General features: G+C 31.7%; 5 protein-coding genes and 1 pseudogene across 7 annotated transcripts; 4 read left to right on the top strand and 2 right to left on the bottom strand.

The window, feature by feature from the left end:
* Positions 1–89: 89 nt before the first annotated feature.
* Positions 90–12863, top strand: LOC145935348 (organic cation transporter protein). 2 transcript variants are annotated; one of them, XM_083036585.1, is made up of 9 exons: positions 90–646; positions 787–838; positions 8897–9238; positions 9600–9847; positions 10026–10312; positions 10433–10772; positions 11362–11600; positions 11814–11989; positions 12151–12861. In XM_083036585.1, exons 1-9 carry the CDS (start codon positions 462–464, stop codon positions 12448–12450), a joined length of 2169 nt encoding a protein of 722 aa, XP_082892711.1. In that variant the 5' UTR covers positions 90–461; the 3' UTR covers positions 12451–12861. The 2 variants fall into 2 exon arrangements, with proteins under 2 accessions (XP_082892711.1, XP_082892712.1); XM_083036586.1 differs by lacking the exons at positions 90–646; positions 787–838 and adding an exon at positions 5104–8543 and having other exon boundaries at positions 12151–12863.
* LOC145935352 (uncharacterized) lies at positions 3648–5072 on the bottom strand. The gene is made up of 2 exons (XM_083036596.1): positions 4540–5072; positions 3648–4200 (listed from the first exon to the last, which is right to left on the bottom strand). Exons 1-2 carry the CDS (start codon positions 4585–4587, stop codon positions 3964–3966), a joined length of 285 nt encoding a protein of 94 aa, XP_082892722.1. The 5' UTR covers positions 4588–5072; the 3' UTR covers positions 3648–3963.
* Positions 12864–12880: 17 nt separating the features above from the next.
* Positions 12881–14171, bottom strand: Med31 (mediator complex subunit 31). Its single transcript, XM_083036595.1, has 3 exons — positions 13962–14171; positions 13557–13646; positions 12881–13481 (listed from the first exon to the last, which is right to left on the bottom strand). The coding sequence occupies exons 1-3, from the start codon at positions 14026–14028 to the stop codon at positions 13168–13170; spliced, it is 471 nt and encodes a 156-aa protein (XP_082892721.1). The 5' UTR covers positions 14029–14171; the 3' UTR covers positions 12881–13167.
* A 675-nt stretch (positions 14172–14846) lies between these two features.
* LOC145935147 (uncharacterized) lies at positions 14847–20964 on the top strand. Its single transcript, XM_083036257.1, has 8 exons — positions 14847–15299; positions 15815–16178; positions 16309–16570; positions 18147–18155; positions 18491–18683; positions 19548–19865; positions 20005–20368; positions 20490–20964. The coding sequence occupies exons 1-8, from the start codon at positions 15013–15015 to the stop codon at positions 20745–20747; spliced, it is 2055 nt and encodes a 684-aa protein (XP_082892383.1). The 5' UTR covers positions 14847–15012; the 3' UTR covers positions 20748–20964.
* Positions 20965–21290: 326 nt separating this feature from the next.
* LOC145935482 (alpha-tocopherol transfer protein-like) lies at positions 21291–23570 on the top strand. Its single transcript, XM_083036885.1, has 4 exons — positions 21291–21394; positions 21779–22109; positions 22413–22776; positions 23166–23570. Exons 2-4 carry the CDS (start codon positions 21826–21828, stop codon positions 23421–23423), a joined length of 906 nt encoding a protein of 301 aa, XP_082893011.1. The 5' UTR covers positions 21291–21394; positions 21779–21825; the 3' UTR covers positions 23424–23570.
* Positions 23571–23787: 217 nt separating this feature from the next.
* Positions 23788–26371, top strand: LOC145935483 (alpha-tocopherol transfer protein-like; annotated as a pseudogene). Its single transcript, XR_014425230.1, has 4 exons — positions 23788–24290; positions 24577–24861; positions 25347–25710; positions 25955–26371. The product of XR_014425230.1 is annotated as an alpha-tocopherol transfer protein-like (transcript).
* Positions 26372–27005: the final 634 nt, after the last annotated feature.

The following is a 27005-nucleotide window of genomic DNA, read 5'->3' as shown; positions in this document are numbered from 1 at the left end:
CCCGAAATATAAATAAATATAAATAATCTTTATATAAATAAACTAATAAAGCTTATAAATACTGATAAAGAGAAATGTAACGTAGTAATGATATATGATACGTATTACAATAAGAAAATGAGTTTTATACTTTGTTTATACATATATAAGGGTGCGTTCGAAAATCTTACTCGTAGGGTAAAGTAGCTTATAATTGACCAATCAAGACCAGAGAATTTCTTTCTTCCTGATTGGTCAATTCTCAAATGCTATTCCACAGGTAAAAATTCTGAACACACTCCAAAAAAAAGGAGTAGAAGGGTTAGGAGCATTACACCCGATCACTCGAGTCACTGCACCGGCTTGCGAGTTCGGGGTTCGGGAAATTCCGTCAAAATAGCTATAAACAAACATAAAAACTTAAATTTTATGTGTTAAAATCTACTAAAAATTAAATCTACTCCAAAAATTAGAGATGCTCAATGATGGAAGAAGACCCTGAAGTGATAGAGCATTTTTTTGGAGTATATTTATTGTATTGCACCAATCCAAAATACAGTGGTAGAACGTATATAGGTTACACTGTAGATCCAAAACGCAGAATTAAGCAACATAATGCTGGTAAGAAGCATGGTGGGGCTTGGAAAACTAGCAACAAAGGACCATGGTAAGCATTTAATACATATAAATTTAATTTTTTCTTATTATACAGCAAATTTTATTTATTCATCTATCTTGTAAATTGATAAATTGAATTGAGTACTTTCCATGCATGTATTCTGAATTCTGATAATTTGTTATTTTTAGGAACATGGTCTTGATTGTTCATGGATTCCCGAATAGCACTTCTGCACTCAGAGTAAGTTTTCAGCGATAAGCGAGTTATACATCTTTCAAAATAGATTTATATTTGAATGTACAGCATTTGCATTTTACAATTAGTTTGAATGGGCTTGGCAGCATCCACACGAGAGTAGGCGGCTGAAACATATTCCCAAGAAGAAATCGATGCAAAAAAAGTTTGATTTCTGTTTGACAGTTCTGTCTGAAATGTTGAAAATTGGGCCTTGGTGCCGCTTACCCTTAACATTGCGTTGGTTGGATTATGAATTTTCCATCCGCTATCGCGAATGTATATCTTTACCGTTGCACATGCCTATATGCTATGGCAAAGTTATTAGTTGTAAACCTAAGCCAGCACAAAGAATAATAACAGATAATATTTTATCACAAGAGTCACATTTATTAGTAGGAAAGTCACCAATATTTTGTGTTCTTTGCGGCTCAAGTACAATGGAGAAAGATTCTGTCACTTGTATAAAACCAAATTGCTTTTTGATCGTACACTTAATCTGTTTAGCAAAAGTATTCAGTAAGGATGGAATGATCTTGCCGATTGAAGGCACTTGTCCTACATGCAAAACTAGTATTCTCTGGGGAGACCTTATAAGAAAAAAGAAGGGATGTTATCAAAATCTCTGCGAGACAAACACTGACTTTTCTTCTAGTGATAATGACATTTAGACAATTCAAGTAGTATATATTACATAATTATTTGTATATAAAAAAATACGGATTTTTATCTAATTTTTATTTAATTTAGTTTATTGTAACAAATTGTAATATCATGAATCAATCATCTGTTGTCTCGTTAACATCTCGTTGAATGAGAGAAAGATTTTAAAAATTATACATAAATATTTTTATAATATATGTTATTACATGTGTGTCCAACATATATTACAGTAGTCCTTTTTATTTCAGCATCTGAAATCTTTTATATATATATATATATATATATATATATATATATATATATATATATTTCTCTTCTCTCTCCGCACGTCTATTTACTTTTACTAAATTTCACTTGCAATGTTATCAGACGTTATATGGTCAACGACGTGAATACATTATATTATATTATATATCGACCTTAATTCGAACAATGTGTGACATGTGAAACGTTAACTGTTACACAGGTGCATTAGTGATTTCTATTCGGTGGACATTATGGTGTAATTAGCACACGCCAAACCGTTAGTAGAACTCGTACGTGATCAAGCAGTACCATTCACAAAGTGTATGCAAAGAGTACGAACGTCAAAAAATACATTTTACCTCTTTCTCGGTCACAGATTCGTCTCGTATTGATTTTCTCACACATTTAGCCGCAAAAGTAACATATTATACGGACTAATTCATACACTCCAATATAAGTACATAATTATAAAATAAAATAATGATACGAGGATAATAAGAATTTTATTGTCAATATTTAGTTTTTCAAGAAAGAACGTATAATACAACTAATTTTTCTTTAATTCTTTCTTTGATGCAAAATGCAATTTAATGCCGCAAAGAAACGCTTTGTGTTTTCTACGTATATATTATGAAAGTTTATATTTCGGGAAATAAAAGTCTCCATATTTAAAATCATATATAATTATACATAAAATATGTCCATATATGTATTTTCTCTTTTATAATTTCTGTATATGTGTATATACAGGAAAAATAATAAGAAGAATATAATTGCGACAATATATTCAAAGAATAATTTTTGCATTGTTTTTCTATAGAAAAAAGTGAGATTTAAAAAAATGAGAAAAAAATGATACTATATAAAAATATAAAAAATTACTATAATAAGAAAATAATTATTATTATAAGAACAGAACAGAAATTATATACAAGAGATTATATACATTTTACACACAATTATACATATATATATGGACATATTTTATATTAATATTACATAATGATTATATATAGACTTTTTTTTCCGAGGATATATGCATAATGTTAAATTAAAAATATTATTACTTAAAGATAGAATAAATAAATAAATTACAACTTTGTTAATATATAGTGATGAACGCGCTTTCCGTTTTACATTTACCTACGTACAAAAAATTTTTCGTAAATACAAACTCTCGTAGTAACTTTATAAATTTTATCTTATTACATGTTTGAGCTGATCATTTTGAAAATGGTTCACAGTTCTATATTTTAATTCATTTTAACGAGGTGCAAAATAAAGTAGTAAAACTGTTGCGTCTTTATCGAGATGACCGTAGCTGATAGTTCTTGCAACATTTTCAAAAGATAAACATCAAATTTATTTCTATAGAGATTTTCATCGCGATTAGCAGATGCTATATAATTTCACTGAACCGAAACCAATGGAATCGATGGGCACGGATGGATACGGAGTAAAACGGAAAGCGGTAACGAGCGATTTGCTATCCATATCTTCACCTGTGGCAACCGATGCGCATCCATTAGCTTTACCGAAATTACGGATAACGGTATGGAAGACTTAAAAAGCCTCTCGCGCGCCAGATCGACGGACTCGCGTCTGAATCATAATCCGGTTATTGCGCCATACGAGTGACTATTTATATTTTATGAATTTTCGAATATTTAACGTTATTGTAATAAGTAATGTAATGTATAATTTTTAATTTCATTGTCACACAAGATCGATAAGTTACATTTTCTCGTAGTCTATGCTCTTTTTTTCATACAAAGTTTGTTAAATACTATAAATTTGTGTATCATTTTTTTACAATTCTTATTTATATTTAAAATTTATCTTTCAATATAGGATACGATATTTTGCTAATAACAAGAAAATAATCGAAATATAATAGCTTTTTACAACGATAAATGTACATATATTTTCTCTATCAATTTTCATGTATTTATTTATTTCATAGTAGTATTTTAGTATTTCATAGTAGTAGTAGTAATAATATTTATTTCATTCTGCTCGATTCAGGCAATCTTTCCAAGACGCAAGGTTATTAGTAAAGAAATAATTTCTCATTATTCGAACCGATCGATTTTGTCGAGATAACGATTTCCATATGACAAAAGTACGCCTTTGTCATATGGACAAACTTTTCAAAATTCAATCGTCTTCGAAAACGCGCACGCGCGCGCGCGATGATTAGATAGGCTAGACGCGATACTACTCTAGAAAAGATCAGGTACAAAACCGACATCATCGCCGTAATCGTCGTAGTCTTCGGCTCCAGGTGGCACGAAAATTCCGCCGAGTACACCCGAGAGATTTTCACCCAACCCCATTGCCGAAGCTACCCCGAAGACCAATCTCATCACCAGCAATCGCATAAAGTTCACCACGTTGGTCTCTTTGCTCTGCAGCGACAGCTGAGTCGTTTTTTTCGATCTACCCTCTGCATATCGCATCTGTGAATTATGAGACAATTTTCGAAGTCGCCGTCTTTGTCACCAAAGAGCAGTTAAAAAGCTCTAAAGGGATGAAGAGATTAAAGATATAGGATAAATTGAATTTTCCGCAACAGTTAATCAGCTGACGAAAGGAAAATTTACTCATATAAAAAAGTTTAACGATCGATTTATAAACATTTTACAATGATAATGATCATGACAATGAACATGAAACTTTTTTTAAAATATACTTTGTCAAATTTCAGACTAACATGACTGACATGATGATTCGAAGACTCGACGACTCGAATCTCGAAGAGAGCAAAAGGAATTTGAGGAAATTTGAGGAAAACTCACGCTCGTGCAGACGAGTAGAACTCCTAGCAAAACTATCCGAGCTCTCATGCTGCGCTTCTTAGTTAGTACGCGCGGATAATCACTTTTGGGTAACGAGTTTTGGGGACCCGGCCAGTCGTGCGGTGACGCCGGTGACTCGACAGCGATCGGCGTTCACCCAGGGAAAAGACGTAATCGCGGTATTTGCATACGAGACATCCGAGATTAACCGAGGCAACCAAGAGCGATCTATCGCGCTACGTACGCCGAGTAGAACTGAGCAGAACTGAGCGAGGAAAATCGAGCGAACGGCCAGTCTCTGCTTGGATCTGCGCGAGAGTCCGCGCTCTTTTTGTCCATCGCAACGTGCGCTGTGGCTCTCGTAGAGAAGAGAGGCAGAGGCGGCAATAGTCGAAACGCTATGACAATCCGTCTTCCCCCAAGAATGGCCGGGCGAAATCGACACGTCGTCGATACACGCGGACTGCAGATCGCGAAACATCAACACGAGTTATTCTACGATAACGGTACACGACGAAAAAAAGGCATCCAGGCCAATCTCAGTTTCTTCGTGTCGTCGCGCGCCATAAGGTTGAACGCCAGTCATTCGGCGCGCGCCGGTGCGTCTTTTATCGCTATGTCACTGCGTGCTATGTTTTCCATACGCGGCATTTCAGCGCTAATATTATTCAGCGTAAATATTACTCGCGCTACGCTTGTTTGGCGAAAGCTGTGGGAATTTATTATACATCTCTGAGAAAGTATTACACTTATTTAGCGAAAACTGCTACTATTACTATCGCTTAGCGAAATCCAAGTGAGACAAAAAACTGAAATACTAAACAATTTCCAAAAATCAGTGGCACAATGCCTTCTCTTATATTGTTGGAGTAATCTTTTTGTACAACGATTTATAATTATATATGTGCACACTTTTTTTTTATTATTGCGTAGCAAAAAATTTTCATACATGTAGCAAGATTTCAGAAACCAAATATAAATAATTATTTATAGCGATATAACAATGATTTTAGAAAAGAAGAATATGTCAATTTTTTAAATTTAGAATCTATTAAATTATAATCTTATATATTTCATTAAACAAAGTGAATAAATTTGCTTGCGATGATGTTTGATACTCTGAATGGAGATTTATGGTCGCTCTTTCACTATTCTCGAATGACCTTTATTCCGATTATTACTACAACCCTGTGCTATTGGCCTGCTTACTGTTACGCGGGAAAATGATGCGCGGTAAATTCTGAGGAGCTGCGTGTTACTAGAAAACGCACAAGAAATTAGCCTAAATCGTAAGAGCCAATGAAATCCGGCACGGATCGTTAGCCAGCGCATCATCCATTCGTGCCGTATATTACGCGATGTGTTACGAAATTTTTTTTTGCCCACCGTAATAACGCTAGCCGCCATTCTCTCGCGATTATCTTACGTACGTGGTTCAGAAAACCACTTACGATTCAAGCTACTTTGGGGATGAATCTATTTAGCGGTACTCTATAATAATCTCTTTAATTGTGTAAATTTACTTTTCAGTTTCTTTTCACGTTTTTACGTGTTTTATTTATATCTATCAGTATTACTGTAGTTTATTTTACTAATAATTTAACTTTAATTGAAAAAAGAGAAATCTAATAAGTATTCTATACTTTTATATACGTATGGGGCATGCGGGGCAAAATTACAATTTCAGACAAGTAATTTTAAAGTATCGCTGAAAAAAAATACAACTTTCTCTGATTACTTTAAATTTATACCCGTAAAAATAACGTGTAGATTTCCGCATATATTTATATGAGAATGCGATAAAATGCATATAATGATTCTATTATTGTGTAGCTTAATTTCAATCGATATTGAAGCGACGATGTGCTTAACATTCTTTGTTGCACCGACGAAAGCGAAGAATAATGGCTGAACGATTATATACATTCATCAACAATCAGGTGGAATGAAAAGCCTTCCGTGAATGGCGAAGTATACGATCTGGGAATGTCGATGATATATCAGCTATGACATCCAATCAAATTGATGGATAACAATAACGTCGATAATGCAAGAAGAGAGAAAGAGAAAGAGAAAGAGAGAAAGAAAGTTTCCTTCAGATTCGGTCGTCGATCCATCTCGGCGATAAACCACCCAATGAAAGGCAGGATGCGACCGGGACCGGACGTAACGAGTCCGGCATACGTAAACAGTTCTAGAAACGAAGGAAACACCTTTGTCGTCATCGTTGTGCCGTGATGATAAGCACCCTATCGCGTACGCATACACACGTATAATCACAAGCTAATGTCGCTAAATATGGCGTGTCTTTTAAGTCGACTGCTAAAATATAAGTTATTGTTGTAATCGGTAGTCGTTAGAAAATGTCTATAAGGCACCGCGTGCCTTTTGCATCGAACGTGGTGACTAATTTCAGAATATAATTACGTATAATAATATATATATATAATCGATCGACCTTTATTACATTTATATAGAAAATATATCATCTTTTCGAAACGCAATGATCTTCGTTGCTGAAAAAAATATATATTGCATCAAAATTATTCCATTTTTACAAGATGTATGTGAAACGTATGAAATTATCATATATATGTATACTATATATAAATTATAGTATAACGCGATATATATAGAAATAAATTTGACAAAGTAATGAAGGGCGATATTGATCAGAAGTGTCTTTCTGCCAGAAGCAGAATACTACGTACACTGATATAAATCACGTTAAATGCGTTTGTATAAAGTTTGTGTACCTAGCTGGGACATTATCTGTCTCGTCGCGACAGCTCAAGATATATAGATATAACCACCATAAATACGCGGTGTATCGTGTGAAATTACATTTTCCACACACTTTCCATAGAAATAACTATCATTTAGGAAAGTGGCACGTGCGCGCAGAGATTCATATTGTTCACATGTATGTGCGTGTGCATATGTATTACGGTTATTCTTGTGTCAGGTCTTCAATTTCGATCGCGGCCGCATAAACCGGTGTGAATCGAGATTCACACCGTAATTATTCCGCGAGAACGCGTCATTAAATTCAATGTCTTCCACCTGACTCGGCTCGAAAATTGAAAAATCCACTATTCCGTTATATCGTCGCTGCGCGCGTCAGATGCAACTAATAACGAGGACGATTAAAGGAACAATCTGTCGATAGTTGCGTCAGTCGCGAAAATATTAATCGTTTTATTGACAGAGAAGATCGTTCTCTCTTCTCGCATATATGTGCTCCGCATGTCGATATATACGTGTCGTTAGGTATTGGAACAATAGGCTGTACATTGTAACATCGTCAATCGTCGTCTCTCTGGTCGCGTCGTCCTCCTCCGTTTTCATTCGCCGTGTGTTTCCTCTTTCGCGTCTCTCGCGTCCTGCGAGAGAAACGAGGCGTATTCCTGGCCGATCCTCTCTCTGTTCTCTGTCAGTGCATGCTTTACCTTCGTGCATGACACTTTATTTCAATCTCGCGATATATTCCGCTCGCCGCGTAAATAAACCATTTTTTTTACTTTTAACTACTTTTATTCTAAATCTTCAAGAGTAAAACATAGAATTTATTCTTCTCTTCAATTACTTATCCAATATAAACTGTATTATACTAGTAAAAAGTCGAAACAACTTTTTTTTTGTAAGATTTTCTGTAAGTCGCAAATGGATCGAATATTCAACGTAAATAAAAGGAATGTTTTTTCTTTTTAAAATCGTCGATTTCTATTTGAAGTGAAGAAACGAACAAATGTGATATATTGGATTTGAGTGATGTTCAAACCGCATTACGTATGTGTCGCATCTTTGACGGACAGAGTCACGGTCGTCGGATTATCAAGGGTTGATGTAGAGAGCTTGCTATTCGCATAATGAATGCCGAGAAAGTTAAAGTGGGCTGCTTTCAAATGATGCTGGTACTGTTGCTTGGAATAAACTATGTCATCGTCGCTATGAGTCATGCATTGTTAATTTTCCATAATTATACACCAAAATTTTATTGTCAGGTAAGATTAGATCAAATGTATGAAAAGGACTCGAAATGAGTCGTAGAAATATATTACATGATGTATATGATGTATTCCATCGATAGATGTGTGAATCAAATCTATCGATGGAACGTCGATGTAAATTTAGATACATTAATTGAGAAATAAAAAAAATACGCAAAAATTATATAATTATATAATTTAAGAGTTTAAAATTTATTGTATTCTCCATCATTTTATATCTTTTAGCTTTCGCCTAAATATAAATTATTCAAAAAAACATATATGAAAAAAAATTCTCTTTGCTTCGCTGCGATAATTTTATCTTAATGCAATAATTTCATCAAACAAATTTTGTTTACATATTCTAGACGACAGACTCGCCGCATAAGACTTATGGATGCCAAGAGACAGCGAATTTGTCGATCGTCGTCAATCTAACTTCCACGTTGCCGAAAGTACCGGTGCTTGCGGCTTGTTCCGGCGAATATCGCTTCGTGACGGAATTTGCTGAGAACAGCGTCGTCACCGAATGGAGCTTGATATGCGAGAGACGGTATCTGTCTTTCCTCGGGCCGACTGTTTATTACACCGGAGTTCTTTTGGGTGCGTGGATCACCGGATTTCTGACCGATTGTCTCGGCAGACTTCCGGTCCAAGCGATATGTCTTTACGCGCAAGGCACGATGGCGGTGGCACTCTACATGGTACAGGTGATAAATGTTTGACCACAATCATGGCGGATAATAAATTAAGAGATTTTTTAAATCACGAAAGAATTAATTCGAAAATCGAAAAAATTAAATTTACATTAATTTTCTTAATATCTAAAAAAAATGAAATAAATTATACAGATTGCACTCAATTCTTCAATTGTAAAACAAAATTAATAATTATTTTCATATTAATTCTTTCCACTCATAGATGTATTATTTCGCAGTTCGATGTCTGACGAGATAAAAAAAGAGCAGCATTGGCAGCGTGAAATAACGCGTATCTATGAATAAAAATTACGATTTGCATGTAAAAAAAAAAAAAAAAAAAAAAAAAAGTTAAAAAATTGTCATTTTTTAGAGTTATCCCGCGTTTTTGGTGCTGCGTGGTCTTCAAGGGGTATTCGTTCAGGGCTTGCAGAACTCAACGTATATTCTCTCTTTGGAGCTATTCCCAGTGCGATTTCGCACCCTCGTCGCATTGATTATGCAGATCTCTTGGTCGATCGGCCTCGTTCTACTCGCGATGCTCAGCTACGTGATTCCCGATTGGCGAATTTTACAATTGGCCGTTTCCGTGCCCACCGCGATCACTGTGTTGTATATTTGGTAAGGAAACAAAAAATATCTAGCCGATACAAAAATCGAAAAAAGTCTACAAGATAAAAAGATTTCAAAAATCTTTAATTTTTCAAATATTTTATTTGTGTGTCTGTGATAAAGTTTGATAATATGTAATATAAATAATATAAAATAATTTCGATCTAAATTTCCTATCATGTTATAGGATCATACCGGAATCGCCGAGATGGCTGCTAGCTAAAGGGAAATCGACAGAGGCCGATATAGCTTTTGAAAGAATCACAAAGTATAACAGCTGTTGCACCAGATCGCGAACGGAGAATATCTTTGTGCAAGAAGCATGCGTGAAAAGTAACACAACACCGATAAAACCAGAGAGGAAGTCGCGCGTCACTAGCATCGAACTAAAGAAAGCGAAGGCCGATGAAAACCAGCGGGAAGAAGCTACGAGTTTATTGAACCGCTCAGAACCGACTGAACAAAACGTTATAGGTGCAGTGAATATACTTTTTAATGCACATATCTTTATTACGCGAGAATCAATTTTATTTTTTAATCGATAATTTAAAGAAATACTCTATATATTTTATTTTAATACTATATTTATTGCAGAAAAAACTTCGGAAGCCAATTCGGTGAATTTGGAAAATAGATTTTTTAACCTGGATTTACACCAAAAAACGCCAAGTCTCGTAAATAATTGCGATGAGAAAAATCTACCTTCTAGTTCGAAGTGCAATCGAAACTCGACAACAATTTCACAATCAAACGACCAAAGGGAAGATCTTCCCCTTAAAGACACGGAGGTAGTATTACGTAGAATAAAGAAAGAAAGAATGAACGAAAATGAAGAAAACACGAAAAATAAGAAGCAGACGAAGAGCTCAATATTAAAAATTATGTCGGAATCAATGATGTTAAGAAAACACGGCGTTATAATGATTTGTCAATGGTAAAATTTTTTCTTAATTCCGGTCCCCTCAATTTTAAAATTATTTCTTAATTTTCCTCTTTCCCGCCCCCTCGTCTTCGTTTAATATAATTAGTATATTTTTCTTAATGCATATATTAATAATTCAAGAATTAGTCGAAAAGTAAAAAAAAATAAAGTAAAAAATAAAATTATTATTTAGATCTGAATAATATTTCCAATAATTTCGAATAATATTTTAAAATATAATGAAATGTTTTTAGTACTTTTCCAGTTTTTAACTTTGTCAATTTTTTATTTAAAAATATACTGTAAATATATTTTTCAAAGTACTGAACAAATAAATTCGATTACAATCATCTAGGAATTAAAAGAATGGAAATCAAATTTAAATATTAAAATTGTATATAATAGATGTAATTTAGTAAGATAAAATAAATACCTAAAATCATATCTAGAAATAAATACCTCATATTTATTTGCCTATTAAAACGTTCTTTATAAAATATATTTTTTTTTATCTAGCATATTTATACTAGTCAGGAAGATTGAGGAAAATATGAAAAGACTCACAAAGAGTAAAAATTTAATCAATAATTTTTCATTCAAGGTGGACATCTGCGATGGCATGCGGCATACTTGATCTGATGCCAAATTTTCCGGTCAATAGACATATCACGTTTGCCCTAGGAGGAGCTCTCGAGATAGCAACGTATATATTTGTATATTTTATAATATCTAAATATGGTAGACGGCTGCCTATGTGCATATATCAGTCTTTCAATGGTGCCATTTGTATTTTAATTGCGACCTTTCTCATTTTAACAACTGCTACTGCACCGTGGACCGGTACGTAAAAAACAAACAGGAGATAATAGTTTCTTTAAGTTAATTAAATTTTATCAAATTGTTTTTTTAAGTTCTCTTATAGTTGACGATTGTGTCATTATATACAATATATTCTACAAAATATCTTTATATATATTCATATATAATATTTAAGAATATCTGTACAACAAATGGTTTTTCTTAATATATGTTTATAATATTTCTTTTTCACAGATCTTGCGAAAACGATAATGTTGCTATTTGGCAAAGTGACTGTCACCAGTACCATATCTATTGCCTACTTATATACTATTGAAACATTTCCAACAGTGATACGAGGCAGCTGTTTAGGATTATGTGTGGTGTTCGCAAAACTCGGCAGCCTAAGCATGCCATATTTGCTGTTATTGGTATAGTATTAAAATATTGCTTATTTATTTCTATTTATTTCAAAATTACAATGTGTACCTTTTGATTGTTATACTGCTTTTTATGAATCGAGAACCGTTAATCGCGAAATAAGCTAATTAATATACAAGTATTACAGAGATACGAATAATCTATTTATCAGGAACAACATGTGCCACTTCCAATACCGTTATTGGCTATTGGCACATTGTGCCTCATCGCCGGTCTTTTGGCTCTGATTTTACCGGAGACTCTCGGTAGAATTCTACCAGATCGAATCGCGAGTATGGAGAATATAATCAGTGACAACAGTTGCAAGAGAGATGGCGTTAATACAGAAAATGATACGGAGAAAAATTTAACAGATGGACAAATTCTGAGGGAGAAACTTTTTTCAGAGGACTGGGTAGATGCTGGTAATGGAATTTTGGTGAATTTTATGGAAAATAAAAATGTCGAATAACCTATAGGATAATTAATTTTGTATAAAAAAACTAGTTTATTTTTATTAAATAGATATCATATTATCTCTCTCTCTCTCTCTCTCTCTCCTTTTATCTCTTTCTCTTTCTCTTTCTCTCCCTGATACTAACAATAAGATATTACACATTGTTTAAGAATCCGATAATCCTATCACATTTATAGCAACAGGTATTTATTTTAATTTTAAACAAATAAAAAATAGCAAAAATCTATATAAAGAGGAGATTCAGGATAACTCGACAGAAGCAAGATTCGTATATTCCCATTTAAAAATACATGTGATGGATGATCTAGATAATTTTTAATGTACATATAATAGAATTTAAAGATAGCTTATGCAAATATAATGCATTGTTTATGGATGATTGCATATTACTGTATCTAAATACGCACATGTACACTCATTATAATGTAATAAAAAACCGAACATTAGAATGAAAGAAGTCTTTCGAATATCTTTCTTGATGTTTTAACAATATTTTTTAATAAATAATTTATTTGTATATATATGAGAAAGAGATATTATTTGATTAGTACATAAAAGTGTATGAGAAATTTCATCAATTATCACAATTTCAAACAATATACTTCATTTCTTACACAAAAATATCATATCGAAAAAATCATGTGAGATGTAAAAATCTATGTTTAATTTTTTGCATTTTTATGTGGAATGAACATGATTAAAATTGGAATTTCAGGGAACCTTAGATTGCGCGATACCGTTATTCTGAGGATTAATGTGTTGCGTTTGCTCAGCAGCTGTTTGCAAAAGTCTCGTTCGACGTCGCGTATAATGCTGCCACAATAAAATTTGTTGATCGTCGATAAACTTTGTGCACTGAGAATTTACAACTTCCCGTCTAAAGTGCTCGTATTGCAATAAATCCAAAAAATATAGACACATAGGATATTTCAAATACTTTGTATACTCTGACTCCTTCCAGTACAATAGATACTTGAGGTAATTGATAAATGTCGAGTCTTTAAAGTAGCCACGTTGTGCTAAAACTACAATTATATATTTATTATAAGATAAAGATCTTTCTTTAACAGTCTGAAAGATATAATAACTATCATACTTACAATTTAGATAATTTGGATTAGCAAGACATTGTACAAACTCTAATTCAACCTGAAACCGTAATCGCTGTTGATCATCTGTCTCAGGAGCCCCTAAAATAAAACTAATTTCAAGTTGCAAGTCCTTATTAAGTTAAAATCAAAGATAAAAACTCATCGACTTTGCAGTGAAATGCAATTTACAATTTATAATTTGAAATGGGTTATTATATTGCTTAACATGAGACATAAAGCCAGAGCATTTGAATACAATATAATTCAAATAATTTTTCGAAATTTCTTTTAATCACAATGTATTAAAAACGCTGTATTTGGGAAAATTTGATTAAATTGTTTAAATTGGTTAAATTTTTATTTTAAGAATTAAGGTTAGGATTGATGAACACATATTACAAGCAATCATCTCACCATTCATCCCAATAAAAGATGGTTTTCTGCCTTTCATGAGCCCCGGCGGATCATCCAATCGGTTCATAGTACATCAATTTGTATTAATTGTATATTAAATATCTCGACAGCAAAGTATATGTACAACACGAAAACATACAATATGACTCGATCAGCACAATTACGAACCTTACGAACTTTCACAATCGGTCGACGCTCGACAGTCGACAGTCGACAGTCGACACTAGTCGAAGGTCGAAGTCGAAGTCGACCCGCCAAACGCAGCGCTAAGCTTGGCCGACCGAGGAACTAATTTGAGCGTGCAAAAATGCAAAATATGGTATATATGTATATATATGTATATGAATACGCGAGTGCGAAAGTTTACAGATAACATTTATATTCATTTGTAAAACAAATATCTTCCCTCATATCTTCATAATACAATGATTTAATCAATTAATTATTATTTAAATTATATGAAAAACAATGTGTGTTTGCCTCATCTTTATTGATAAAATAATTTTTTGCACAAATGACGATAATAATAATTATTTTCATCAAGTTTCCTGCGATGAGATCATCTGTTGCGCTGATTTCTCACAATTATAGTTCTATTTATTATATTTTATTTATTACCTGTTTTTAATAAGATTCGATAATAAATTACACGCAATGACGTAATAAAAAATTGAATAAACATACATACAAAGGAATATGTTTGGATTTCTATTCTTAGAAATTAAATAGCACGTTATTAGTCAATAATTTTTTTGTCAAGAATTTAGCTGATGATTGCATGTTACGCTGCGTAATCATATGTTTATAATTATGAAAATGAACCACCTCCATCATCATCTTGATGCCTTAAAACACAAGTACTCGAGTCGTCGCGCGTAGTGATATTTTAATTTTAGAGTCGATATAGACAGTAGCGGAATAGACAGTTGCGCGCATATAGTTCTTCGAGCAAATAAGTATATTTTCACTTAAATGTTATTTAATATTATTAGTAATTGCATTCTTTAATTTTTTGAGCAATCAGTGGAAGATTGAAGTTGAAGAAAACATCATGTCCCATGAAAGCAAAAGAATCTCCTATGACGAGGAGAAGAAGAAAAATCCCGAGTTGAAAGATTCCGATATACAAATTTTAAAAGACTGGTGCGCGAAACAACCGCATCTTCCAAAAATCTTGGACTGTGAATATGCGTTGTTTTTGCACAGCAATTACTATCGTATCGAACCTACTAAGAACACTATCGAGGCATATTACACATCCAGGACTCATCTCGTAGAATTTTTCTCCGATAGAGATCCGCTTGGAACGAAGCAGTTGCGGGAAGCGTTTAGAGTTACGTAAGTACTCAAATATCTATTTTTAATATTATTACAAGTTTTTTTTTTTTTTTTTTAACGTGTGTTGCGTGTGCGTTTATATAATGTCAAGCGCCAGAGACTTTGATTTCGCAAATAATACGAATATTTTGCATTAAATACAAATTTTTATATTTGAATTGCAAATGTAGATATCTCGAAAGATTTCGTTTGTCTAAAATAGAGAAATCTGCACTATAATATTTAGGTTTATTTATAAGGTAAAAAAAGGTACAACAAATGTGTCTATGTGTGTTTATTAAAATTTGTCATTAAAATTAAGAAACATAAATTTAATTATTAAGGTAATCATTTATTTGTTTTTAAATATAGTTTCGACATATTATAGGATGAAAGTTATTTACATTTCAAGTGTAAATTTATGTTCTTTATTATGTATAAAGATATAATTTACATAATACATATACATATATGTACTATACACAATAATTATGTGTTATTCATTATAACGATCAAATTTTTTTGTTTATAAAAAGAGCACAGATAGCATTGTCAATGCCAACGAAGGAGGGATACAAAATTTCCTATTCGAGACTAATAGATTATGAACCGTCACATTTTGTTTACAACGACACTATGAAATACTATACTATGCTGATGGATCTGTGGCAGTATACCGAAGGAACCGCCAAGGGCCATATAATAATCGTGGACATGGAAGGTGTCACCTTTGCTCACGCTGCCCGTCTTAGCCCCATGGGAATTAAGAAATTTCTTTATTATCTACAAGAGGCTATACCAATCAGACTCATGGGTTTGCATTTTATCAATACCAACGCGGTTATGGATATCATTTTAGCGATGATGAAGCCGTTCTTGAAGAAGGAATTGATGGATGTGGTGAGAAAAATATAAAGATAAATAAAAATTAATTTTCACTGAATAGTGTGTGCGTGCGTGCGTGCGTGCGTGTGTGTGTATGTGTGTTTATCTAGTAATGAAAATAAAAGAATTTAAAAAATATTTTCAGTTGCATATTCATACGACGCCGAAGGATACGCTCGCAAAGTTCGTACCATTGGAAGCGTTTCCGTGCGACATAAGTATATGTGGAAGTTCTAAGTCGCTGAAAGAACAGCACGAGGAGCAATTGAAAAAGCTGGAAAATCATCGTGAATGGTTTCTGAAAGACGAAGCTACGGGTCGGGTGAACGAAGCCTTAAGAGTAGGCGAAAATAAGACAATGGATTTGTTCGGTGTCGAAGGAAGTTTCAAGAAACTCGATATAGATTGATTTTCTCAATTCCTTTGCATCGAGAATGTTGCCAATAATCAATTGAAAATATTACTGAGAATGTAGATATCTCTGTTTTTTTTCGGCTACATTTGTTTTAATATTGAATGGTTCAGATTTTCAGATACATGTATACAGTGTTGTGCTTAGATGATTTTAAAATTAGCTAGATAAAGATGAGATAAAAATATGTAAATTTATCTTATGTAAGATAAAGATGATTTTGTTTTAAATGTATCTAGATAAAAGATAAAATTATATGGCGATTCATCTAGATAACTTCCAGATAATATTATTTTTTGACTGATTATGTAAACAAAAAAATGTAAATTTTATAAAAGGGATATAAAATATATTCATACTTTTATTTGTAAGTTTTTATCGCTTACTGTTTAAGTTTACTATTTAAATATTTTTATGTGCTATGACTCTAAATCAAATTATCTGAACATTATTCTAGATAATTTAATAAAGATAACACATTTTTTCATCTAAGATGCAGATATAGATAATACATATTTTTATTATCTATATAAAGATAAGATGCTGCAAAAATTTTATCTAGATAATCATCTATATAATTTTATTTAGATAACAGCAAACACTGCATGTATATGTATATGATAATTGTAAAAAGTAAATAAAAAAATGCGATGCTTACCATATACAACGCAATAATATGCGCTGGCAACAAATAAAACTCATAATAACGGTGATATCAATATAATTTAAAATTTGACTTGAATTTATGAATCTGAAACTGAAAATGTTTTTGCAAAAGTGATCCGTTTATCGAGAGTAAAATCAAAAATTTTTTTGTTAAAATAATAATATGCAATGTATATGACAAAACTATCATATACGCTGTAAAAAATCTAAATAAATATTATTACATGAAAATTATATAAAATCATTAAACATGATTTACATAATAATCGAGATATAAGAAATGCTAATGAAACTTTTTATCTACAAGGATTATAATTTACATATTGTATATATACTAAGGTTTTAAAAAATGGGGAATGTGTTAATATACTATAATAATGTTCAATGATAAATATTGTGTTTTAAAATTGCAATGTCATCCTGCGTATTATGATCGTCCAAGTTATATAAGCAAAACTTTACTAATCAAGATTTCGAATTATGATTTTATAATTGTAAGAATGACATTGGGTGTCAAGTGCAACGTTATTAAAGAAATTGAAAGAAAGAAATCTATGATATATATTTTATTGATACAACGCATCAATATAATAATGTAATAAAATTATATTAAGGTCGGTATTCATAGGCCCTGCGCACAATAGAAAAAATATTAGGAATAAGAAAAAATATTAAGCATTAAGCTTTCTGCACAATACAAAAGTACAAGCAATAGGAACAGAAAATAGAAAATATTCATCAATAGAAGCAAAGAATATCTATTGTTATCCCCTAATATCTATCTGCTTCTGTTGATGAATGGATATTTTTATTCTCTGTTCTTATTGTCTATATTTTTGTATTGTGCAATAGGCCTAATGCTTAATATTTATTCCTATTCCTAATATTTTTTCTATTGTGCGCAGGGCCATATAGTCCGATTTTATATTTAAGATCATCTTAAGTCTGGTCAGAGATTGACTTAAGATCCCATTCAACCAATCAAATGGCTGCGTAGCATCTCAAGCTCGCACTTAAGACGATCTTAAATATAAGATCGGACTATGAATATCGGCCTAAAAAAGAATTGAAATTAAAACAGAAGGACTCTGTTTCCTGAAGATATATTAGATTTGTAAAGCAATTAATTAGATGGCGCGTTGAATAAAATTAAATCGATGTTTTTACTACACAATTATTATATTTTTTTGCTATTCGATCAATATGACTTTCTGCGACGTTCATTACTTGATTGCAAATACATACGTAGAATGTTTTCTGTGTGCTGAACGATCTTGGAACGATCATTCTTGCATTAAATCTGACTTTCTCAGTGTGTCGAGAGCGTTCAAACATTCTCCTCGAGAAATCAGTAAGTCGTCGACTTATCGCGTGCGTAGTAGTGTTATTCTGCGCTACATTACCTGGATTTCTAGGACAGATCCATCTGTGTCACATAAACGGTTAAAAATATTTCATAATGTGATATAATTATTTTCGCTCAATAAAAACTTTATTTTAATTCGTGAAAACGATTAACTGTACGTTTTAACTGATTGGAAAATGTACAATTGCAGATTACAAATGCAAGAAAAGTCATAATACATATTCGTGAATATAAAATTATTCGTGAATGAGTGTTCTGATAAATAATTGTTTTTTAATATTTATACAACAAGCAATAACATGATATATATTGTATCGTAATTATGGTAAAAGATAATATAACCATTAAAAGATGATAATACAATAATTAAAAAATAAGAATATCACTTACGCGTTTAAATAAATATATAACGCATATACGAGTACATATATATATATATATAAATTATTTGAAACAAAGTATTTGCCAATTCACATAAACATAACATAAGAAGTCAATGTTGTATGTACAATGTTGTTACAAATTACATAAATTTTAAATATGTTTAAAATATGTGAATGCTAGAATCTCTAAAAATTGCTATTTCATATTTATATCTTTTCCTTTAATTATATGGCTTTACACGAAAATAAATACAGATTTAAATAAATAAAATTATATTAATGTACCTAATCAATATACATTAGACGAATGTACTTTTATTAAATAAATTATAATATTAACAAGAAAATATCGCACACACGTATTAAGTAGATGCAGTACAGAGCAGTGTTTTGCCGAGAATTTGTGTGTGGATTAATGTTATAAATTTATTCTTTTTCTGACGTAATACGTTGTGTAATAATTATTTCAATCAAAAGTCATACAAATGTCTACGTTTATTATTTTGCGCGAATATTTCTTTGAAAAAAAATTATTATAAACAAAGTCGCCTTTACAGGCTGCCTTCGAGCGTTGCAATCATGTCAGGTGTAGTATTGCCGGTTAAATACGTCACTATAGAAGAAGAGTGCAAACGCAACCCGGAATTCAAAATGTCAGATCTGCAAATGTTGAAGGATTGGATGGACAAACAGCCTCATTTGCCAAATATGCAGATGATATACTTTGTTCTATTTCTTCATAGTAATTATTATCATTTAGAGTCAACTAAAAAAACGATAGACAATTTTTTTACCGTAAGAACGCATACGCCGGAAGTGTTCTCCAATAGAGATCCGATTGCATGGAAAGAATTGCGGAAGGCTTTTACCGTCATGTGAGTTTAATTTGTTTTAAATTAAACTGTATGCATAAATTAAATTGTATTTGTGTTAAATTATTAAGATTGAAATTGAACATTCGCGTTATTATAAAAGTCGTGACAATATAAGAAAAAGATTCTTCCGATTACACAGGGCGGCTGTACCATTGGAGCGGAAAACCAAAGAGGGATACATCATGACGTTTGTCAAGTTGTTGGATTCGGATCCGAGTAAATTTGATTATCTCGAGTGTTTGAAATATTTATTTATGACATGTGAAGTACAAAGTGTGATAAGAGGCACTAATGAGGGAATAGTTATCGTTATTGACGCAGCGGGCGCATCCTTTGGTCATATCGCTCGTATAAATTTAACGAGTGTGAAAAAGATATTGTACTATGTACAAGAAGCTATCCCAGTTCGATTAAAATCCATACACATACTCAACACTATGCCCATAGTAGACATGGTATTAAATATGATAAAGCCTTTCGCGAAAGCAGAATTGCTGAAGCTTGTAAGTCAGCAACGACATGTTGTTCGATATCATACTAGTAGAGTTCTGTTTGAAAAAAATGAAAAAAAGAGAAAGAATGAGAAAGAGAACAAGATGTAAATATATATATTTATTATTTTAGGTGCACTTTCATTCCAACTTGGAGACTGTGCAAAAGTTTCTGTCCATCGAAACTTTGCCAAACGAATATGGTGGAAAAGCGGGACCTATCGAGGAAATAGCTGCTAAACACATTAAATTATTGGAAGAATTCCGCGAGTGGTTTCAGTACGACGAGCTTGTTGGACGGGTGAATGAATCCCTACGAGTTGAGAAATTCCACAGTGCGGAAAGTCTATTCGGTGTGGACGGTAGCTTTAAAAAATTGGAGATAGATTGATTGGCCGAATAAATATTAAAAGGATTTGTAATTTTTTATCTCCTTCAAATATCGCAAAGAATCATATTCTCATGTTAATCAATAATTTATTTTTATTTTTATTTTAACTCGGATTATATCTTTGTAGATAAATGAAAAAAAGAAGAGACACCGCGTAATTTAATTATATTTAATTACTTTGATAATAATATATTATTTTGCACTATACACACACAATTTACTATATATGTATACAATAATATATATATATATATATATATATATATATATATATATAAAACTATAATTGTTAGCAATAATAATATTGTTACATAATTAAGTTACTCGATGAATTATTATGGTTTATTACGTGTATACGTATACGTTTATTAACTCTTAATTAAGTGTTTCTCTCCGGTTGTTTGTGTTTATAAATACGCGCTACTGGAACCTTGACATATGCATTACGATCTTATAATGCCCATAGAAGTTACACAATGCATAATTTCATGCACGCTACTCTAATTGCGATTGGTTTATAATACAAATTAGACTCGTACACCCGCAGTAAAAAAAGCATTCTAGCAGTATTCGCTAGACCTTTGAATTGTTCATAACATCTTTGCTAGCTTTGAAAAAAATTGCGTGAGAAACACGGACACAAAAGTGTAAGATAATATCGTATTATAAATTGATTTATACAATGCTATATATCGAATAGTTCAGTATATAGTTTTGTATGTACATATTAACTCGTGTGTACCATATGTATGTATACATAATAATAAACGTTATATTCATATCTCGATAAGGAAAGATTTTTAAAATACAAAAATCTAAGTTTCTAAAATATTTTATATTTTTATGATATACATGCTGTGGTAAAAATAATAATGTAATATTTATAAATCAAATAAAATAGCTTTAATTAATCAACAGAGCTGCAGCAGAAAATAAGATGTTTGTTTATTAAAATACATTTTTTGCGCATAACGTTTGAGAAATTATTATTAATATATATAATAGCAAATTATTATATATATCAATTATAGCAAAATATATTTTGTACTACGGTTTGAGCTGATTGTGAGTTTCAACAATGTCAATGATAAAATCCATTACATTGGAAGAAGAAATGAAGAAGAATCCCCAATTGAAGCTATCGGATATACAATCACTGAGAGAATGGTGCGAAAAGCAACCGCACTTGCCAAAGATTAAAGACAGCTTTCTTGCAATGTTTCTTCATAGTAACTATTATCGAATGGAACCGACAAAGAACACGATTGAGAATTATTACACGACTAGGACGCATGTACCAGAATTTTTTTCCAATCGGGATCCGCTCGGAGGGAAAGAATTGCGACAAGCTTTCAAAATCGCGTGAGGATATAATAATTCTTAATATTAGTAACATGAAATTTGTTCATATATGTGTGTAGTAATAATTTAGAATATTTTAAACTGCAAGTATGATATACAAATATGTATTTCTCTTGAAATCCGTATATAGAAAATGAAATATAAATTATATATAAATTGTATATTTAAGAAAATTATAGTTCTAGTATTTTCTCAGACATGTATTAATCAATACTTTATATGTACAATATACAATATATCTAATATATTAAAATGTATATATATTATATCAATAAATTAAAAGATAATTTTTGGTTTAAATAGAGCTAATCTTCCCCTAAAAGGAATAACAAAAGATGGCTATAGGATCCTGTACGGTGCATTTCTGGACACCGATTCTTCTCGTTTCGTCTACAATGACAATGTTAAATATTTCCTAATGGTGTGCGACGTATGGCTTCTGACGGAGGGTACGAATAACGGATACATCTATTTCGCCGATGCTAGCGGACTATCTTTTGGTCACATAGCGCGAATTAGCCCTTTGGGCCTCAAGAAATATTTGTATTACATACAAGAGGCAGCGCCGATACGTCTGATAGGAATCCATTTCATAAATGCGCCACCCGCTATGGAATTGCTAATGAATATGATGAAACCATTTATGAAAAAGGAAATGATAGATATGGTAAATATGGTTGAAAATCAAAATACATATCAATCAGTTTGAATTATTTGGGGGATGGGCAATAATACGCAATAACTGCATTTTCGGAAAAGTAGTTTGTTTGCAAATAGCACGCCGATACAAATCACATTTATATATACCACAAACAATTTCTTTGAAAATTATATATAGGTATTTCTCTTAAGAGTTGAGCAGACTTAGCGTATATGTGTGTATAGAGTTTATACGACACTTATTGTCTCGTTTCGACGGGAAATATTTTCGCGTGTCCATAATTTATTGATAACGACAAAATTTAAACCCGCACAAAAATTAAACTGATTTCAATCTTTCTTTTATTTTACACTCAAAAAAACTTTTTCTCACAATTGACTCAACTCTTTTAATAGATACATTTTCATTCATCGCTAAAAAGCGCTGCCGAATACGTTCCGGTAGACACGTTGCCGAACGAGGTGGGTGGAAAAGCCGGTTCCATGTACGAACTGGCCGAAATTGAAGTGAAGAAGCTCGAGGACCATCGCGAATGGTTTTTAATGGACGAAGCGACTGGTCGTGTAAACGAAGCGTTGAGGATCGGCAAGAGTAAGTCGGCGAGCGATTTGTTTGGCGTAGAGGGTAGCTTTAAGAAGCTCGATATAGACTGATAAGAACATATTATCTAATATAAATTTTTATAATTGTTTTGCGTATACTCTTGTACAATATTTTCGGAAAATATTATAGTACAACTCTATATTTATGCAAAACTCTATTTTGTATTTTGCAATATTTTATGCAATTGGCGTACATCACATGCGCTTTGTGTTCGAAATAAAAAACAAATCTCTTATACAAAAATATTGTTTTTCTTATACTATTAATTAGTCATTTTTATGTCGATTATATAGAGCGTCTTACAGAATCAACATTTTACTTTAACGGAATATCAATTTCGATTACAAAGGTATACATATAGCGTCAAAAAGAGAAAAGAAAGAAATCTCATTTTGTCAGAAAAAAATGATGATATTTTTATACTTTTGTTAAAGAAATAAAATTGATTAAAAGACAATCTATACAAAAAGACATAATTAATGGTTTTTATTGCGACACTCTGTATGTCAGAGCTGTTTAATTTGCATGAGCTGTCATTTGCGCGAACGAGTAGCTAGAAGGCAAACTAAAAAGAAAAAAATGCAATTGCTCGCTTACCTTCTGCTATATGTAATGTAGAAAGGTCAAGGTAGACAAGGTGTAGCAGGTTTTTATATTGCGACATATAAAACCTGAATAATTTATTCTTTCGCTGTTAAGATAAATACACTTATTATATTCTCGTTATTAAAACAATAATAGATAAGCTGTGATTATTGGTTACAATGAGTTTCTATCTCAGAGATGAAGCAGTTTAAATCTCAGCGTTGAAGCAAACTAACAAATATAAAAGATAAAAGGAGAAGATTAGTAATAACTACCAATTTAAATTTATCGTGCGACACGCTATAATATTGAAGTGAGAGAGAAATAACAAAGTACGTTGTAAAATATATACTATGCGTTCCTTGTTTTTTCAAAAAATAAAGAATCACATATGAAAATTTCTATTAATTTAATGATTTAGTTAATATATATATATATATTTAACAACATTAATTATTACAAATTTTGATTTTCCATAATCAAATAACCATCCTATACAATAAGTATATATATATATATATATATATATATATATATATATATATCAAGTAAAGCGAGAATCAATTCTAATAGATTATCTAATAAAGGGGAAAAATCTATAGCAGATTTGAATCTTAGCAATGTCTTCGATAAAGTACATCATCTTAGAAGAAGAAATGAAGAAAAATCCCGAACTGAAGATATCAGATGTGCAGATTCTAAAAGAGTGGTGCGAAAAGCAACCTCATTTACCGAAAATTCAGAATGTCCAGCTCGTTATATTTTTGCACAGCAAATACTATCAGATAGAGCTGACCAAGAACATAATTGAGAATTATTTCACTATTAGGACACACGTGCCGGAATTTTTTTCCAACAGAGATATACTTAAGGAAAAGAACTGCGAAAGGCCTTCCAAACTGTGTAAGTATAAATCTTGTTTTTCGATATCGATAGTTAAAAAAAATATATAATCTATATATGCATATCAATTATTATCTAACAATAAATATTATATAAATATAAACTTTCTTCTTATATTATATAATTTATAATATAAAATTACAATATAATTAATCATATAAAAATAAAAGTCTATCTTGTGCATAAAAATAATTTGTATGAAGTATAATGAAGAATTGGAATGGATTGTAATTTTGGATACAGTTTGAAAATTGAGTATAAATATCGAATATTTGAAAAGTAAAAATAACTCCTCTCTCATCTCGATTTCGCTTTCCGTCAAAAATATCTATAATTTCATTATCCATAATAATATTGATAATTATAATTATAGATTGTCCATTATATAAATATTCAAATTTAATGTGTTATGGTAATACAATACAGTCTAATAATTGAATCCAAATACAATTATAGTAACATTGATTTGTGTGTTGAAACCAAAGGGCAGCTCTTCACTTGGAGAGAAAAACAAAGGAAAATTATAACATAATAATAGGACGACTTCTCGATTTTAAACCGTCGCATTACGATTTCAATAATGTAGTAAAGGCTAGCTACATGTTATGCGACGAGTTCGTTTGGGCCCACGGTTCGAGTCCCGGATTAATCTGTATCGTCGATACTACTGGCATGTCGCTTGGACACTTGGGGCGTTTAAATCCAATGTCGATAAAAAAATTTGTATATTACATACAGAATGCTCTTCCGGTGCGTCTAAAGGCGCTTCATATCATAAATATGTCACCGGTTGTCGAACTAGGATTCAATATGTTTAAGCCTTTCATTAATGCAGAATTTATGAATATAGTAAGATTTTACTCGATATATTTTTAATTAATTTTTTTTTACGTAACGCATCGATAATTGTGGATTCATTTGTGACGAAGCCCTGTCTGTCTGATTGCAATTAAAATATTTGTACATCAATGAATAAAAAAAATAGTTCTTAAATTAAAAAACATTACAATATACATTACATTGTAATTTAATTTAATTAAACCAGTTAAAGATATACCAGAGTTGAAGATGTTTAACAATTAATTTCTTTTAGATACACTTGCATTCGTCACTGGAGAGTACAAGCAAGTATTTTCCAATAGAAGTACTGCCCAATGAGCTCGGCGGAAAAGCTGGTCCCATTCAAGAATTATCGAATGCAGAAATAAAGAAGATGGAGAATTTCCGCGAGTGGTTTTTGGAAGACGAAAGAATCAATCGGGTAAACGAGTCATTGCGCATCGGCAAAAGTAAAACTTGCAACGATTTGTTCGGCATGGATGGTACTTTTAAAAAATTACAAATAGACTGAGACGCGAAAAATAATTTTGTGATACACGAATATAGATTGTGCCTCTTAATTATTATTAAATTAAAGAAAGAGATATTTTTCCGAAAAAAATCTGTAGAGGAATTTTACATTGCGTGTTTCTTTTAAAATAAATAAACTCAGTTTAAACATGATTGTAAAATTTATACACGAAAAAAAAAAACACTTATAATTTAACCAATAAAAAATTGTTATATATAAAATAGTTGTAAAAAAATATAAAAAACAATTATTGTGCCTTTTTCACTAAACTTTGGCTATAATTTTCTACGAAAGGACCACGCACTAATTATATGAAAAAAGTGGCCGCCGTTAAAATCGACCAAAAATATGGAAAAGTGTACTTTGTGTGATGCCGACCAGAAATTCAAATAGGCACGACCTTCAAAATATGCTAGTTTTTAAGCTACGAGCCTATAAATGTAATATTTTTGCTCATTTTTAGACAAAAAATAGAAAACTTTGGGCTCGTAGTTTAAAAACTAGCATATTTTGAAGGTCGTGCCCATTTGAACTTTTGATCAGCATCACACAAAGTACACTTTTTCATATTTTTGGTTGATTTTAACGGCGGCCACTTTTTTCATATAATTAATGCGTGGTCCTTTAGCGATACTTGATGGTATAGCGCCAGATGCGATAATATATTTATTTTGCTAATAAAATATAAACTATATATATTTTTCTCTATCGTTGTTACTGCTAAAGATGCGATTGTATCTATATCAAGTCGTGTGATCGTCGACTTGATTGTTAAATATGTCGTGAATTGACA

The sequence above is a fragment of the Prenolepis imparis genome, unplaced genomic scaffold (assembly GCF_030444845.1).
Source record: "Prenolepis imparis isolate NDT839.2.m4 unplaced genomic scaffold, iyPreImpa1.0 SCAF_4, whole genome shotgun sequence".
NCBI lineage: Eukaryota > Metazoa > Arthropoda > Insecta > Hymenoptera > Formicidae > Prenolepis > Prenolepis imparis.
Note: the sequence above shows the minus strand (reverse complement) of the source record. Positions and strands in the feature narration are given on the sequence as shown.

Excerpts from the sequence above, each read along its gene's own strand:
- LOC145935348 (XM_083036585.1), top strand. The coding sequence starts at position 462 with ATGATGGAAGAAGACCCTGAAGTGATAGAGCATTTTTTTGGAGTATAT. Across the intron at positions 9,848-10,025 it reads ATCACTGTGTTGTATATTTG|GATCATACCGGAATCGCCGA; the intron begins GTAAGGAAACAA and ends ATCATGTTATAG. Across the intron at positions 11,601-11,813 it reads TGCTACTGCACCGTGGACCG|ATCTTGCGAAAACGATAATG; the intron begins GTACGTAAAAAA and ends TCTTTTTCACAG.
- LOC145935352 (XM_083036596.1), bottom strand. The coding sequence starts at position 4,587 with ATGAGAGCTCGGATAGTTTTGCTAGGAGTTCTACTCGTCTGCACGAGC. Across the intron at positions 4,201-4,539 it reads TTCTACTCGTCTGCACGAGC|ATGCGATATGCAGAGGGTAG; the intron begins GTGAGTTTTCCT and ends CATAATTCACAG.
- Med31 (XM_083036595.1), bottom strand. The coding sequence starts at position 14,028 with ATGAACCGATTGGATGATCCGCCGGGGCTCATGAAAGGCAGAAAACCA. Across the intron at positions 13,647-13,961 it reads ATCTTTTATTGGGATGAATG|GGGCTCCTGAGACAGATGAT; the intron begins GTGAGATGATTG and ends GTTTTATTTTAG. Across the intron at positions 13,482-13,556 it reads TAATCCAAATTATCTAAATT|TTTTAGCACAACGTGGCTAC; the intron begins GTAAGTATGATA and ends ATATAATTGTAG.
- LOC145935147 (XM_083036257.1), top strand. The coding sequence starts at position 15,013 with ATGTCCCATGAAAGCAAAAGAATCTCCTATGACGAGGAGAAGAAGAAA. Across the intron at positions 15,300-15,814 it reads CGGGAAGCGTTTAGAGTTAC|AGCACAGATAGCATTGTCAA; the intron begins GTAAGTACTCAA and ends GTTTATAAAAAG. Across the intron at positions 20,369-20,489 it reads AAGCAGAATTGCTGAAGCTT|GTGCACTTTCATTCCAACTT; the intron begins GTAAGTCAGCAA and ends TTATTATTTTAG.
- LOC145935482 (XM_083036885.1), top strand. The coding sequence starts at position 21,826 with ATGTCAATGATAAAATCCATTACATTGGAAGAAGAAATGAAGAAGAAT. Across the intron at positions 22,110-22,412 it reads CGACAAGCTTTCAAAATCGC|AGCTAATCTTCCCCTAAAAG; the intron begins GTGAGGATATAA and ends TGGTTTAAATAG. Across the intron at positions 22,777-23,165 it reads AAAAGGAAATGATAGATATG|ATACATTTTCATTCATCGCT; the intron begins GTAAATATGGTT and ends CTCTTTTAATAG.